Genomic DNA, 18,376 nt, shown 5'->3' on the forward strand with positions numbered 1-18,376 from the left:
CCTCGATCTGGGGGTTTTGAGGGAGGCATCGAGGTTGCGGTAGGGGGCGGTCTAGATAGGAGAAGTATGGGTGGGGGTTCATCGTGCTTAGTGGATTCAGAGCTAGAGGAAGATTTTTGGCGGTTTAGCAGCGAAACAGGGGAGCTCTGTGGACCTGCCAGGATCACTGTGGATGCGGTGGGTGCTAAGGTGTTGGTGATATCCTGTAAAACAGGGGAGGGAATATTAGGGATAGGTGTGGTTTTATTTGAAGAGATTATATGTTGGATATTACTATCTTTTCTAATAAAATTGGTATTAGTTTTGGTAATGTTTGATTTTGAAAGAAGCTTATTAGTTTGTTTATTAAGGGTGGCGATTTTTTGTTTGATACTGGGAGTTTGATGAGCTTTTCTCGGGATATTTCTATCCAGAATTATGGAAAGATTTTCGATTGCTTTAGGATTCTGTTTGTTAACCAAATCTTCTGAATTATTTTGGAGTATATCGAATCTTGACCCGGTTGCTTTCGGAGATGATTGACCGAATTTGAATACCCCACTATTCTCCTTTTGTGGCTGTGTAAGGTTATTGACAGGGACAGTGGGCTTTCGACGAGGCGGTTTCTTAACCATCATCCAGTCACCAAAGTCCTCTTTCTCCTCCGGACGAAGTCCTGCCTCCAACGAATTCTCATTAGGGATTATTAAGTCTTGAGCTTGTTGTTGGGTCTGATCGGCATCAACCGCATTAGTATTAGCCATGGCATCTTTCGTACAATTCTCCAATGAATGTCCTAACTTTCCGCACTTAAAACATATCATTCTTAACCCTTCATATTGAATGCAATAAACTTTGCCATATAGTCTGAATTTTGATAGCAGTGGCTTCGATAAATCCACCTCTACACTCAAACGAGTGAATTGCCCTCGTTGAGCACTAGCCGTGTTACTGTCAACTCTGATCACCTCTCCAATCTTTGATCCTATTTTTCTTAGAAAAGTTTCGTTGAAGTATTCAACGGGTAGATTCGGAATTCTCACCCAAGCTGTTAGCTTTTTAATAGAATCCTCGGAACGCACAAAGTTGGGAACCCATTTTCGGATTGTTAGATAGTGGTCATCGATCATCCATGGCCCTTGAGAAATAACAAAATCGTAGTCTTGTTTCGAGGAGAAGCGAGCCACATAATAGGAATTGGTAAGATCAGTGAGCGTGAGTTTACCTTTTATTGACCATTTGGCATTAAGCTTTCTCATTAGCGACAAATAACCGATGTTTTTATCAAACATTTTGATTATGATTGAATTTCGCCATGGTCTCCGGATGGTAAATTTCTCTTCCTTAGTGAGGCAAATTCGGGGACACAAAGCGTCCTCCTCTTGATCCTCTTCTATGTCATCATCTGAGTCAAACTCGATGTCATCTAGGGAGGTGAAGTCCGCTGAGTAGAACTCGGTATCGAACCCCTGCACCTTATCTTTATAGGAAAATATATGTTGTCCCTGTGTTTCTTTCAAAACACCATTGACGGCAAGAGGTTGCGAAACTGACGAGTTAGGGTTTTGGCTAGCAGAGGCCCGGAAGGAATCGAGATGCATTGTTTTCCGTTTGGCATTTTTGGTGAGTGGTGGGAGTGTCAACATTTCCTTGCCACCGGGAAGGGCGGCGCTGACAGAGAGTGGGGTTGATGGGTTGGTCTCCGGCGGGAGACCGTCAGTTGGTTTAAGCATTCAAAATTCAAAGAATTTTCTCTCACTAGAATTTTCTCTCTGATGAATTGATTGAGTTGATTCCGCTTCCATGCATTTGAGAAGGCTCATAAGACGGATCCCACATGAAATTTATACTCTAATGATAACATTTTTTTACCACAAAGCTAATTATATTATTTTCATAATTTTTTGACCGATATTTTTTTGCCAAATGAAATGTAAAAGTTTGATATAAAAATTGGAAATATCACTTGAATATAATTTAGGAAATATACATATTATAACAATTAAAAGATTCTCCACTTTATTTTTTACATCAAAAATTATACTTTCCTAAATTGATTTTTGATGATGTGGACGCTCTCGGATCGCTCGAAAAAACTCTCTTTTATATATATATATACAGGGTTACCGGATTCGCAATTCGTTCAATTCGCTTTCTTAATTCTAATTCGCGATTCGCTCAATTTAGCGAATTCAATTCGCTGGCGAATTACATGATTTTAAAATTCGGTAATTCGTCTCTCAAAAAACTCTCTCTAAAAAACCCTAGCCTCCATCAAATTATACAAGGGGCTCCATCGATTATTAATCGATCGATGGTAAGCCCCAAAATTGTTTCAAATTTTAATCAATAGTATGCATACCTATTTTCTATTCAATAAGTGTCTCCCTTTTGGTGAGAATCGTTTTTCCATCCCTTATTTCGGGGGTTTTCCATTTATTCGTGGTTTTAGTTTCATCAGTAATATAGTCAGGAGTAGTTCATTGATGGTTTGCAGCGTGTTCTTTCAAAGGGTAAAAGTGATGTGTCAACGATCTTTGGAACCATTCAGAGGTAAATTTTATCTCATAAATCAGACGAAGGATCCCCTCAAAAGCTACATGAAGATAGCGATAATAGGACGAGCCGAATTGTCAGATGCTGTTTTGAGATCCCTAGTTTATAAGAAAATGATTTTTCTTTGGTTTCCATTAGATTTGTTTTCGATTATAGTTATTATTTGTAAGTGTCGTATGGCGTTCTATTAATGAATTGCTCCTTTCTCAAAAAATTCGGTAATTCGTCGAATCCAATTCGCAAAAGGATTATCCTTTTATATCAATAAAGCTAAAAAAAATCATCTTCCTGTCAGAAATCAAAATCAAATTAAAGCTAAATCTACAAATCTACAATAGTGAATCAAATCATTGTGCTTGGCTTCAAAGTTCAAACTTCAAAATAACCAGGTATCTTGTCTATACTTCAATTTTTCCTGATTTTTTTTGGTTTTTAGCATAATCATATAATTCGCTCATCTTAGCGAATAATTCGCGAATTGGGACGAATTAAGATGAAAATGAATTGCGAATTAATTCGTTCGAATTAATTCGCAATTCGGAAGGGGACGAGCGAATTAGGTAACCCTGATATATATATATACTAGGTAGTATCCCGCGCTTCGCGCGGCCTGTTTTAAAATTTTATTATTATAATTGAAGAAAAATAACATAAGTTATATATGACCTTTAATATTTTTACTTATAAATAATAATAAATTAATTTTTCTCAAATTTAATTTTTTAAGGTTTAACTTCAATGTTTTAAAATAAAATACATACAATTTTAATTAAAACTAATAAGTGATAATTAATTATGCATGATGAATGTTTTATAAATTATTTTGTGACTGATCAAATATCATATTAATTAAAATAAAATTTATTCAAATAATGCAACAATCAACATTAAGTTCTCAAATTATATCATTTCACGATTCGTTGTGTTCCAAATCAATTAATATTTGTTCAAAATGATGTGAATATAATTTTTTGTAATTTTTAATTTTTTTATGTATAACGTCTGATATTTATGTATCAAATATATATAGTTCAAACTCAACTTATTCAAATGTTTTGATTGTGTCTTGCATGTATTATGTGTCAAACATATCTATAAGAATTGTATCATTTGTATTTTGAAACAACTATATATAAATGATGTTTAAGAGTTTGCCTATAAATAAAATAGGTTAAACTTTCTCAAATAATATTTTTTGGGGTTTTAATTTCAAAGTGTTTAAAAGATAACATATAAAATATTTAACTAAAAGTAATATTTTGCTAGTCATAATCAATATTTATACTTGACGTATATATATTTTAATTGAATATATTAAAGAAAAATGTAACATTTTTTCTATTATTTAATAATCATTACTTTTGTTTTGATTATTCAAATGCACTCGCGATCACTGTGTACATACATACTCGTACACAGACTCGTTATCAGGCCCGTCTAACCCATGGTGCACTATGTGCATTTGCACTGGGCCTCAAAATTTTGGGGCCCAAATCTTGCCCATGTGATTAATAAAAAAAAAAAAAAAGTAAAGCAATGAAGGAAGATAGGAGCACGAAGCATGCTAATCGTTTCCAATCCTCCACAATTTTCTTTCCCCAAATAATTAACACAAAATCTCATTTGTGACCAACACTATCCGTCACTTTGGAGTGACGGATACCATTTTACCTCACAAAGTACCCACTTTTTCTCTCTCTGCAACACTATTTATGTGGTCCCCTTTCTCCACTAACCCATTTTGTTACCATTTTAACTCACAAAATATCCGCCACAAATGGTGACCCGTCACAAGGGAGACCAATTGAATAATTAATTACCTTCCCTAAAAATAATTAAATTTGCTATTTAATCTTCCCCAAACTTATCTCACGTTTTCTTTTTCAATCTTTAAAATATAATTATCTCAAATCAATTTTTCACAAATCATTCCAAATTTGCAATTAGATAGATTCGAAACTTCGTCAGTTTCAATTGCATATAAAAGTCCCAGTTATACATTGAGTTTGAAAGGGATCGAAATAGGTAATTTTTTTCTTCCTTATCAAACTTCTTAAAGATGCATTATTTACGTTTATTATTAAGTTCTTGTTGTAATTTGGTTTTCATGGTTGAATTTTGTCAATTTCAGATTTTTAGCCTATTGGTTTGTTGAATTGTTTGTATAGTTCGTAGTTGTAAGTTTATCTTTTTTGCATAAACAAAAAACAAGTATGAAGAGTCGCTTACAGCTCAATCATCAAAATTAGCATTGTTATAGACTATTTAGTTAGTACGGAGTACTTATTTTTTAATTTTTAGAGTTACTGGATAGTCTGAATAACGACAATTAAAAAGCTTTTGCGGGTTTGAAGTTATTGAAGCCATATTTGCACTCAACCACAATGTTATGGGATCGGCTCAATGGATTGGCGACGATGATAAGATCGAATAATTTGTTGGAGAATACTTATGATGAGATTTTGCTTTTGAGAACCAAGAAGAGCTTTACTTTTTCCATGAACTATTTTAATTTTTGAAAATCTTCAAAAACTTCTATAATATTTTGCATTGAATATGTAAAGACATATATGACGAATTTTGTATACTTCGGAAATTTTATATTAAGAGGGCCAATTTTTAAGTTTTGCACCGGGCCACCTCAATCTCTGAGACGGCCCTGCTCGTTATCACACTATTTAAACCTATTAAAATCTCATATGTATTCAATTTCTCGCAATATTTTTTTCATTCCCATATAAAAACTTATCTCTTAGTAGTTTTCTTTAAGTTATGTTTTTAAGAAATACGACTCTTTCAAATATATTTTTTTTAGGATTTAATGGTCTAAGTTTTATAATTTTTTCAAAATATCTTTTTACATAAACATAAAACATTATGAGACACTCACTTTAATCATCTCTACAAATAAAAAATATTTCAATAAATACAATGAAAACTATACTCAATTTCAAGCATTTTTCGCAATGAACGTAATTATTTACATTTTAGAATTTCTATCAAAATAGTTTTTTAATAAATTTAGAATCAAATCACCGTAATTATTTAATGTAATTTTATAAGAAAATTTATTAAACTATAATTAATATTTTGCTGAGATTTATACCGCATTTATTATGTTTGTATTTAATGTTCTGTTGTAATTAAAACTTGTATTTATGGCTGGGTTGACACGTGGCGCATCCACAACGCTTCAACCCAGTTTTATATATATACTAGATTTAATGCCCGTGCGATGCACGGGCCTATTTGTGATGTTCTTTTGTGTAGAGTATAATGACTGAAAAAATGTTTGTATGATCTAAATTATGGTATTTTACTCATGATAGAAGTGATGTATGTCCTAATCAACTAATTTCAGTTCAACGATGATCAATCAATGGTTGTATATACTCCTTCCGTCCTATAATGTGGTGGTTTGACGTTAGCTCGTTGACTTCATGTAATGCTACTACTCGCGCGTAGTACGATTCTCAAGCTTCGCGTGTGTTAAAATATAAATAAAGAGTAATTTCAGGTAAGTGTAACAATATAACATAGGTTGTGTAATCATCATTGCAAATATTTTTTTTTCCATAATCTTTAACTCAAATATGTCCAAGTCAATTTAAGATTCTAATAGACGTAAGGGATTGAAGCTGTAGTATGGCATGATGGTAAATTTAAAATAATAATAATAATGCATGATAAGAATAAGACATAGAACAAACCACAAATTAGATATCATAATCAACTTTTAAATGCATAATGAATTGATGACAATGCATTTGTAACATAATCAATATAGGATTTATTGATTTTTGTATTATATCAGTGGTGTAGGCAAATTTGTCGTGGATAATTTTGTAATTAAAATTGATTATTGATTTTGGGTTATTTTAGTGGTGTAGGGCAATTTTGTAAAGAAACTTGTTAAATCATGCAACGGGCCTGGGCCGCACCCAAATGGAAGAGAGAGAGTCCGTTTCATAAGGTGAAGGAGGTTCCACTCTAAAACCAATTGGCAAGAGTAACCCCTTGCTTTAAAGTGGTAACTCCTCTCCTCTTTTATCAATGTGGGACACTCACATGTGGGAATATATGGGTGGTTTCTTCAAAACTTGATTTAGATTTAAATTGTACGCATTATTGAGCATTACTCTTTGAAGGTATGTGATGTTAAAGTTCTTTCAGAAATTCATACTATAGATTATTATGAGGCATTTACTTCATATGTATTTATCATTCTTAAAGTCGGTTGGAAACCTTTCTTGAGCATTTGATCATACGTTTCCAAGCCGAAAGCAAGCCTTTCATGCCTACAATGGCCACTTATCAATGTAGTGTAAACAACATCATTCGGAACCAACTCTCTTTCGCACATCTCATCAAACAACCAATTAGCGTCTTCTAACCTGGCATCCTTACACAATCTACTGATCAATATACTATAAGAGTGAACACATCTGGAACAATTTTCTCATCCTCCATAACCCCCTTCAACCAAAAACCCTCCTCAACTTGACCAATTCTAAACTAACCACTGATCAGTGTATTAAAACTAACGACTGTCGCCTGCAAATTTCTCCTCCGAATTTCACAAAACACCAAATAAGCATCCCTAACTCTACCATCCTTAACCGATTCATCGCATATGCTCTCCGTACTCAATCATTGACCTCCGCTGCTAGGCGTCACTCCGTACTTGATCATGAACTCCGCTGCTAGGCATCGTCACCTATGAGAACATGATTAACATCGTGAGAAAAAAAAAAAAAAAACCATGATCGGAACGACAAAATAGTACTCCGTAGTAAAACAATTAAAACATAAAAGAAAAGAGAATCTCTACATATTTAATTGGTTGTAGTAGAAGACTTTCTCAATATAATAAGTAAAATATAATCTTTGGCAACATAAAAAAAATTCCATGAATAAACAATGTTGGTTGGGTATTATACTCTGTCAACATAAAACAATCCCACTGCAAGAATCCATACCCATTGTATTTAGGAATTTGTGTTGTATTTAATCTAATTCAGAATTATTTTACAATAAAATAAACCAAAACAACCTTTAAATTAGTTTCATGTGTGATTATCTATCCATTAGATATTTTACTCAATGCATCAAGTGTTTGATTTCGAGCATGCATGCGATTATCGATCGTTGTTGGTTTTCTGTGAAAACAATGCAAATAGAATTAGAAAGATAATATCCAAATCTAAAACGTTGTAATTGTATTGAAACAGCCATATATGCAATGGACATTATCACATGTACTCGTATATCTTTGGATTAGTTGTTAGTTTGTTACCTTTGCTCGTATAGAGACCACGTAAACACCACAAATATGCAAATAAGTCATCTAGACATCTCCGCACCTATACAATATAAATGGAATTGTGCTGCAAAAAAGAAAAAAAAAATCATCAACCAATCGATATATATAATACTATGAGCTAAAAAAAAATTAAAAAAAAATTACATATTAGGAAAACAATAGGACGAAGATGAATAGTTTGTGGTAAGGGCATGGGTATATATACAATATTGGAGATATGTGTTATATTTGAGTCATATTAAATCGAGATACCCAACATAGAGTAGACAAACATACTATCAGGACGGAGGGGAGTGTATATTCACATCTAATAAGTCTTAATATAAATCAAAATGTTAATCTGGCTTTACTATAACAGTGGAACTACATGAGAGAATGTAAAAATCACAATAGGAGAAGTAGACAAATTAAACATAACATCCAACTTAAAAATAAGATAGCAGACAATAATGGAATGATTATAATAATATAATGATAGAGATAGCGGTAGTCTCATAGAAGTAAAATACATCAAATATAACTACTATTTGGATATAAAATATGCCAATGTACAATGGTGGTTTCTTCATGTTTTTCCATTTAAAGAAAGAACAATTTTGAGTTATAACCTTAACTTTTGTTTAAACTCTTATTGTTGTAGGTTGTATTTGTTGAGACTCTCATAAACCTCAAAAAAACATACGTATTATCATATGTGGTACTTCAAAAAATTTCGAACTTCTCAAATTAGTAGTTGATGGTTTTATCAATATAGAAACTAATGATTTATAATCTTTATGGTACAAGACACAAATAAGGAGATCTATGCATATATGCGTGCCTCTCATGGTCGTAGGAGAGTTGAGGTGCAATAAGCAACAAAAGAGAGTGACCCCTACTTTTTATCATTGCTTAGAATAGTTTTTGGATGTTAATTGCTTACTATGAAGGATGAACTAATACGTGTATATGGACTACGAATTACAGAGTACTACAAAATTTGAATTAGTTAAAAGTCAAGTGATAACACATTGACACACCATTTGTTTCATGCGTTTATATTACGTTTTTCAATCCTCCTGAGAATACAAATATGTTGGTTTTGTTTAGTTATCAAATATGTATGAAATAAAATAAGTGTAAACTATTGAGAGAGAAAATAAAGCAAATGTGAATTATTGACTAGGACGGAAGAAGTAACATAAAATATTACAAATATTATTTCGTAATACTAACATTTTATTTATTATAATATCGCTATATTGCAATATACCATAATATTTTATAACAGTAATTATAAGGTTAACAACAAATATGTATAAAGTTGGCTTACACATGTTCATTGTAAAATAGATTCTTTTGGTATTTACTTATTAACATGGGTGGGAATTGGGATATGGTACAGTAGTTGGCATCCTAAGAGCTATAAAAGACTAATTGGATAGTGAAAGAAAAAACTAAGACAAGATAGTTTTATTGTGTTTTAGATAATATTATATTTTTTACTTAACAGAGTTCTGTTATAATACTACGTATATTAAAAGTGCATCATCGAATATGTATCAATTTAGATATGTTTATTTAACTTAAAAAAGCTACAAAATAATTTTTTACAAGAATGACATTGTAGATTACAAACATTAACATTTGATAATCATTATTACATTAAACATGAAAGAATATTACAAATAGGCCCGTGCATCGCACGGGCATTAAATCTAGTATCTATATAAAAGAGAGTTTTTTCGAGCGATCTGAGAGCGTCCACATCATCAAAAATCAATTTAGGAAAGTATAATTTTTGATGTAAAAAATAAAGTGGAAAATCTTTTAATTATTATAATATGTATATTTCCTAAATTATATTCAAGTGATATTTCCAATTTTTATATCAAACTTTTACATTTCATTTGGCAAAAAAATATCGTTAAAAAAATTATGAAAATAATATAATTAGCTTTGTGTTAAAAAATGCTATCATTAAAGTATAAATTTCATATTATTTGCATATATTAAAGATGGTGTACTTCTTAATACGTAAAATTGTGTACTTTTTACTATGTTTTGTCCCACATTGGAAAATAAGTAGGTGTGGTGAATATATTACATATAAATAGTAGAATTGTCCTAAATCGAAAGATTAGTATAAGGTGATGTGATCCTATGATTATAAATAGGATGCATAATTGGAACTTATGTATCCACCCAAAAAATTTTGAGTCTCATAAATATTGTTTTAAAGAGCTCTTAAGATTTTTTATCATTATCTACGATATGATATAAAAAATAAAGTGGAAATCGTTGGAACTACCCGGGAAGAGTTAAGAACATGAACAAGAAAATCAAAAAATAACTAAAGGTTTTACTAATGGTAGTCTCCTGACACAATACAAAACTAAAGATTTTACTAATGGTTGTATTCTGAATGCAGTAATAGAGCATTAATCAGTCGTTATATGTACGATGTAGAGATCCATATCTAATGATCGAGACTAAGTGGTTTTACCTTCAAAGAAAAATAATATGTATACAAATATACAATAGTGGTTTTTTAAGAAGAGACATGTATTTCTTGTTATGTTATATCTTTCACATTGAAAAATAATCTAGGCATTATGAACATACTACGTCTAAATAATTAAATTATGTATCTCACATTGAAATAATAGTATACGGTAGGGTGATTCTATAAATATAAATAGGAGACATCCTTGAAACTTAGGTATTAATCCAAAAAAATTTGATATAAAAGATATAGACTTTTATGTAGGTTATATGTCCCACATTGAAAAATAATGTAGGTGTTGTGAATATATTATGTATAAATAATAGAAATGTCCCATATATATACATTTTTTTATATTATATTAAAGTGATGTTTGTAATTTTGATATAAAAACTTTATATTTCATTTGAAAAAAAAAGTATCGTATGAAAATTATATAATTAGATTGTGACAAAAAAATGCTATCATTAGAGTGTATATTGTATTATATTGTATTTTCTCATTATTAAATCGGGTTGATGTCAAAGTAGGTGCAAAAAAAATAGTGTACTTAGTATGTTATTTGTCCTACATTGAAAAGTAACGTAAGTGTGGTGAATATACTATGTATAAATATTAGAATTGTCCCACATCGGAAGATTACCATAAGGCATGATGATCTTATGATTATAAATAGAAGTCATAACCCAAAATCTTTTGATTCCCTTAAGTATTGTCAGAGATAACTCTTAAAAGAGTTTATATTACTGTCTCTACAATAATGATTTCTAACCTAAGTTAATGTTTGGAAAATCTTTTAGTTATTATAATATATACTATGTATTTCTTATTTTATATTCAAGTATTGTTTCTAATTTTTATATAAAAACTTTTAAATTTCATTTGACAAAATAATGTTGGTAAAAAATTATGAAAATAATATTATTAGATTCATGGTAAGAAATGCTATCATTAGAGTATATATAGATTTTATATAATTTGCACATATTAAAGATGGTGTATTTCATAGTATGTTATATCTCCCACATTGAAAAATAATATAGGTGTGATAAATATATTACATATAAAAAATAAAATTTTTCCACATCGAAATATAGCATAAGGTGGGTGATTCTATGAGCATCCTTGGAACTTAGGCATCAACCCAAAATCTTTTGAGTCGCTTAAGTATTGTCTTGGAGAGCTCTTAAAAGTTTATATCATTATATTTTTTACCTATAGATTTTATATGTCCCATATTGGAAAAAAATGTAGGTGTGGTAAATATACTATGTTTAAATAATATAATTAGAATTGTGTTAAAAAATATTCTATCATTAGAGTATAGGTTCTTATCATTTGCACATATTTTAATTATGATAAAAAAAACGTTCATGGTAGCATGTGTAATCTATCAAAGTTCAAGGTTACCATGAGAAATTTTCAATATTATAATGATATAGTTAATTAAATTTGCATTTAAAAGAGAGATATCCGTATCATGGGCAAAAAAATGGAACATTAAGGGTACCATAGGCAGATTTGTAAAAGTAGGGGTGACATGGAAAATCTAACAAAATTAAGGGGTACCACGAGAAATTTCCGTATCTCAATTATGTTAAATTTTTTTTGAAGAAAAATAACGTACAAATATTAATGGAGAGTACTTGATCATATTATTAAATTTAAATATAAATATTAGATATAATGAGTATCAATTGTCTGTATTCGGTATTCGAGATCTGGTTGGATGTCGAACTAAGTGCAAAAAAGATGGTGTAATTCTGAGTATGTTATTTGTCCCACATTGAAAAATAATGCAGGTTTGATAAATATATATTACATATAAATATTAGAATTGTCCCACATCAGAAAAAAAAAATTCAATTTTTGTGAATATATTATTTATAAGTAGTAGAATTGTCCCACATCGAAAGATTAGTATAAGGTGGGGTGATTATATGATTATAAATAAGAGTTAACCCACGTATATATTAATCTTTTATTTTTTTTGAAAGAGATATTTTAATAATATGTAAACAAATCATTAGACATATAATGTAAACATTAAACGCTTATAACATTTTTTTTTTGCATTATAAAAAAGCTAATTACCCCGTTGCAACGCACGGGCATTCAAACTAGTAAATATATTAATTAAGAGTTCTTTAAGGCACAAATAATCCTACCTATTGTCAAGTTTGACTTTTATTATTTTTTACAAACTCTATCTTTTAGTTTTATTTGAGTTTTTTTATATTATAGGTATTTTGCAAAAGCTGGAGACTCTAATATCACTCGAAAAAAGCTGGGTTACAAAAGTATTGACTGTTCATATATCATCATCTTCATCTTCCATAACCCACAACCGATGACTACCATCTTTCATGTCTTTCTTTCTGTTTCATCATTTATTCTTCACAAAAATATTCTATCATCAATGTAACAAGGTCTCTTTTCGTCTGCTTTTCATTCCCCCCCTTGTAATTCCCAAACTTTTGCTTCAAGATCAAATCTACGACAATTGAGATCATTTTTGAACTCTTAATTCTTGATTAAACCCACTAATAATTCTGACGGGACATCAACTTACCCCAAATTACGCTAAATCCGTCGTAACATACCCCGCAGCTGTTACAATTATTGAAATTTGTGATTTGTCACAGATTTCCGTTGCATAGCTGGTTCGGGTCGATGTAATTGCGACGCATATCTGTCACAAAAGCATATCTGCATATGTTTCCGTCTCATAACATTTTTCACCGATTGACCCAAAAATATACCATAGTCCATGGCCAGATTCATCACTTGTTTGAATTTTATTAATCACGGGGTAAGCTTTGAGCCGGAAGTAGTAATACCGCTGGTTTTTTCTCTTTCGTTGTTAACTAAATGAATGGCTAAGAAAGTTAATTTTTTGTAACCCAGCTGCGGCCTGCTTGCCTTGACATTATTATTGACCCTTCCATATTGCAAGTATTATGAGGTTGCCATCAAAGTTAACGGAATACATATACGAGTCCCTTAACTGTAAAGTTTGAAAGTTTAGGTCCTTACCTGGAACAAAATGCATAGTTTAGGAGCTACCATAATCTGATGCATTGCGATTTTTTGTCTCTGAATATGTTTCAGCTAGTCTTTTCATCATCTGCAACAGTGTATGGTTGGCCTAAAGAGGTCCCCTGTACGGAGGAATTCCCTTTATCGGCAGCAAATCCATATGGAAGGACCAAGGTGAGGATCCTTGCGGAATCCCAAACAATCTCATGCCCTTTGTACAGCAAGTGGCCGTTGGCAGGAGACCACATTTGAGAAATAGGCAATCGTGCCCTACTAACATGGACATATACTTTCAGGCTGTGAAGTTTATAACTTGGGAACTGGTAAGGGTACTAACAGCTCAAGCGTTTTCTTCTCCTTTATGTATTATGTTAGGTGTCATCTTTCTTTCTCTGTATTTTTATTTAAAAAGAGAGCAGGCGTTTCTTAATTTTCTCTGGCGCTGTGAGCTCCCTTCGTCCACCCATAAAACTATGACATTTGCTCATTTTAGACATTTTTCACTTTTTTTGTTATTTATGAGCATTTGTGACTGTACAACTTTACATACACAGTGTCTAGTTCAAATCTGTCGCTGTTTGTCTATTATTGACTTTTGACAGTTTGTGATTAACTATTAGTCATCATCACAGAAAATTTCTCTTGTAATGGCTGCACGACGTCCTGGTGATGCTGAGGTTGTATATGCCTCAACCGAGAAAGCAGAGCGGGAACTGAATTGGAAGTAAGTCCTACTCTGAACTGACCCATCTATATTGATTTTGGTCAACATTATGTTCTCCCACTTATATAGTCGTGTTAATTTGAGCTAGTTTTAACATGGGTTCGAACTCAGTCACATTTTTCTCAAAACCTTGAAATGTGATGCTACTCGAAGCCTATTGTAAGATTCATGACTCGACAATATATTTTTACAGGGCCAAGTATGGAGTAGACGAGATGTGCCGTGATCAGTGGAATTGGGCGAGCAAGAACCCGTATGGTTATGGGTCACCAGATGACAAAGAATGATGGATTCATTAGCCCAGATTATAATAATATACTTAAATTAATTAATGTACAATCTGCAACCTTCTTGCCACGCCTCCGTGACCACCTCCGAGTTCCGAGCAGCCTAATATATTAAATTACGTTAGGAATATATAGTTTGAAATAATAATGCAGAATAATGCAGAGGAATATGAAGCTGAGTTATGAAGCATATATTCTTCAGTGTAAATGGGTTCTGGATGTTTTGTAACTATACATACATATAGATCACATTTTTTTAATAAGGGTAAAGGATTTTGTATTCAGAGAATCAATTATTTCGCATGTGATTTCGCGTCGGTTGAATATGCAACAGCTCTTATGTGCCAAGTTTATCATAAGTTTTGTCAGCTGGAAAGTGCAATACTTGCACATTTCAGACATGTCTAAAGCAAAGCATCGACAACCCGCAAATCACTCAGCGAGAGTGGCTGTTTACAGCAGCTTGTAAAGAAGTTGATTTGCGTGCTGAGATTGAAGAAGATATGGTGTCGAATCGTCATACTACAACAGAAACTAAGAAAGAGTTGTAGTTAATGGTTGATGTTGGATTTTTGGGATGTAACATTTGGTTTCAGATACGAATGAATACCTGTGGTTCAATGCTTTGTTTATTATTTAGGCAGCATAATATAGTTGATCAATTTTTGTTATTTATTCCTATTTGTTTGGTCGATTCAGCCAGCCTGGTCGTATCAGTTCCATTCAATGAGAATTTTATTTTTTTTGTGCAGAGTGTTCCCATGTCGCATTAGCAGCAGCAATGACCGTAAAAAAATGACTATGATTAACACACATTACATACGCTGAGCAACCATATTATCATGTCACACAAAGGTTCATTGCAATAAAAATGTCACATGATAAGCGCAATGTCACCATCTTCATGATAAGCGCAGTTGCAGCCATAATTACATCCATAGCAGATCTACGAAACCACATTAGTAGTTGTATTCAGATGATGAACAAATAATTGACCCTTCGGATCAATAGGATAGGGAAGTAGTTGTATTCAGATGTCTCCATACATATATAATCGAATGAAACAGAGAACACACCAGAGACGCTGAGACATCATTCAGATACGTCCGACATGTAATCCTCTATATCCTGTGAAAACACACACGTCCAGCAACTGAAAATTTGAGGTAATTTACAAGAATGAAAAGAGTCCGGGGGAAAGTTTACCTCATATTTCAAGCTCCTTGAATCACTACTGTGTCTCGCTTTCTCCTATAAGACAAACCATGTTTAGCCGTGTAACAAGAAATCAATGATTCAGCATAAAATATACGAAGTAGTATTCCAAATATACTAACTAAACAGTACAGTAACATTAAATTCACATAATCAAAGGTCATGCTAGCTAGAACTATATTCTAAGCTGAATCATTCAAAGAGATGAACAAAATTGTGTCAATAACAACCTCGGAATGTTAAGGAAAAAAAAACGCTTACTTGAGCTGACATGGACTTCCATGATCTTGATGCAAGTTTGGTAACCTGACGATACACATTTATAATTCAGTATACAAGACCACGAATAAGTAATTTAGCCGGAATGAGAGCTTAATTAAAATGCTACTGACATAGGAATATCTCATATTGACCAATTCTGGAAGCTTCCTTACGTACTTCCTGTTACATTTAAAACCAATAAAATTATACGAGTATATAGCATAGCTGTCGATCCAATTTTTTCAAAAAGCCGGAAAAGAAACAATGGATAGAAAAAAACATACATGAATCTAATGAAAGCGCCCTTTCGGATGTAAAGAGGTTTAGCCACATTTTCTTCAGCATTCTGAATCGTTGAACTTAACCCTACACTTTCAAATAAATGAGATTGTTAAGGGGTAACTAAGTGATTCAAATTGAGATTGTAGCAATAAAAACATACCAGGTGATTGACAACGCTTAGGGCGCTCTCGAAAGATTAGGACTTCGAAATTGTCGTCAACCATGCTCCAGACCTTAGCCTGATAGATCTTAGGGCGTTTATGGGTTAGACTATGAGCCCTAAGAGTAATGTAGTACATAAAACCACCAACCATCTGACCATTTGCTTTGACGATAGCATCAAACACTAGATCCGTTTTCTGGTGAAGGACGTAATATAAAGCCGGCGGCAGTGTCAGAACTCAGAACGTACAAGTGCAATTAATTAATTAAATTAAGGGAAGAAAATAGACCGACCTCAGCTTTATTATAATCGTCAACAGCATAGTTAGCAGCCTCAATGGCTTCTTCATAGACTAGTGTTTCACTTTTGTGCATCTCTACTATCCCTCCACACAGAGGCCCTCGCACTGGTGTCACGTCAAATCCCTTTATATCATTCATTCATCATAATTATAATAAATTAATCACAAATTTTACGTAAAAGAAACAGGCTCTCTGAGTTGCTAACACAAGAAAGTTGAAGCGGTAAAAAAGGTAATATATACATCGCTCTCCTTAGCGACTTTCATGTAACGCTCGTAGGCAGTATACCCATCATCTGGGGGTTTGTATGAGCTGCGGCGGCCACGGAATAGTCGCGCCATTGGATCCTGTAACAAATCAACACAAATATAATAATACTGAAAAATCAATCAAATAGTTCAACAATCAGAAGATGAAATAGAGTAATTAATCAAATAATAATTCAAACCCATTAACTTGAAACCAGAATTATACAAATTACTGTACGTCATTGCATTCAAACATTAACTTGAAATCAGAATTACAGCCGAATGAATGAATACAAGCAGATAACCAACCAACCAACCAACAATGGAGGACAAGAGGAAGCTGAGAAACGTGAACAAAAAATACCAACAGACAACTACAATTCAAAATTAATACAGACAAATCTAAAGTCAATGAAACAATTAAGCTTATTCTACCATAAATTAAAATCAAACGAGGAGAAATTAGGGTATAAATAAATTAATGGGCGAAATTAATTACATTAAAAAAAATTAGGGTTAGTCTTTCTTACCTGCTGAGATTGCTGTGAAATTGATTGTCGAAAACCACAACTGAATTTGCCTCCGGTGATCCAAGGGGTGGCCGCTGCTGTTATGTCACTCAATTCTATATGTACAGTGGCAAATATAAAAGCTTATAATTCCCGGTCTAATCTTTATTTATTGGCGCCTAAAACTTGAGACCGCGTATTATACCACAAATAGAGTTATACATCCAGTTGTATATAGAGCATTATACAACCAAGGTATAAGAATCCGACCTTATATGTATTTTTTTCTGAGCTAATTTATAGTTCATATTTTTAATGTGTAAATGGATGAGTTAGATACTTTTTAATAAAGCTCATATTCTTTAACATAAAATTCGGATACTTTATTACAGAGCTCAGATTCTATACCGTACAACTGGTTGTATAATCCATGAATTGCTATTATACCACAAAGGGTGTGTTTGGATTGAATGATTTGGAGAGAAAAGAAAGGGATGAAGAGTAGAGGATTTAAAATTCCTTGTTTGGATAGCAAACGAGGGTGGAGGGAAATGGAGGGGGAGAGATTTGGAAGGAGCTAATTTCCCTCCTCCAAGCCTAATCAAAATATCTCCACAATAGACAAGATTTGAAGGGAAATTGTATCCAAACAACCACACTACATTCCCCCTCCCCTTCTCTTCTCTCCCTTTCCCTTCCCTCATTCCCCCTCCCCTCCCTTTCCCTCCACTTTTGCTATCCAAACACACCCCTAGTGTCTCTCAAATAAAAAAAGGTAATGCTAAATACAACCCACTGGGTTGTATTTAAGCATTAAATACCTTCTAATTTGGGTATTAATTTAGGAATTAAGAACTAAATAATTACACATTAACCGATACAATTAATGCATATATTAAGAATTTATTTCTTCTTTTGGTTTCTTAAATACAACCCAAAAAATATTGTCTCAATTTTGAGATCGTATTGACAAATTTAAGACTAAAGTAATATTCAGTCTCAA

General features: G+C 32.4%; 1 protein-coding gene and 1 pseudogene across 1 annotated transcript; one reads left to right on the forward strand and one right to left on the reverse strand.

The window, feature by feature from the left end:
* Positions 1–14,546, forward strand: part of LOC141588815 (UDP-glucose 4-epimerase GEPI48-like) — a 50,853-nt pseudogene extending 36,307 nt beyond the window's left edge.
* A 782-nt stretch (positions 14,547–15,328) lies between these two features.
* On the reverse strand, positions 15,329–17,510 carry LOC141585816 (uncharacterized). Its single transcript, XM_074406855.1, has 9 exons — positions 17,395–17,510; positions 16,822–16,963; positions 16,608–16,720; positions 16,312–16,510; positions 16,154–16,235; positions 16,001–16,049; positions 15,870–15,914; positions 15,600–15,644; positions 15,329–15,521 (listed from the first exon to the last, which is right to left on the reverse strand). Exons 2-9 carry the CDS (start codon positions 16,955–16,957, stop codon positions 15,486–15,488), a joined length of 705 nt encoding a protein of 234 aa, XP_074262956.1. The 5' UTR covers positions 16,958–16,963; positions 17,395–17,510; the 3' UTR covers positions 15,329–15,485.
* Positions 17,511–18,376: the final 866 nt, after the last annotated feature.

The sequence above is a fragment of the Silene latifolia genome, chromosome 6 (assembly GCF_048544455.1).
Source record: "Silene latifolia isolate original U9 population chromosome 6, ASM4854445v1, whole genome shotgun sequence".
NCBI lineage: Eukaryota > Viridiplantae > Streptophyta > Magnoliopsida > Caryophyllales > Caryophyllaceae > Silene > Silene latifolia.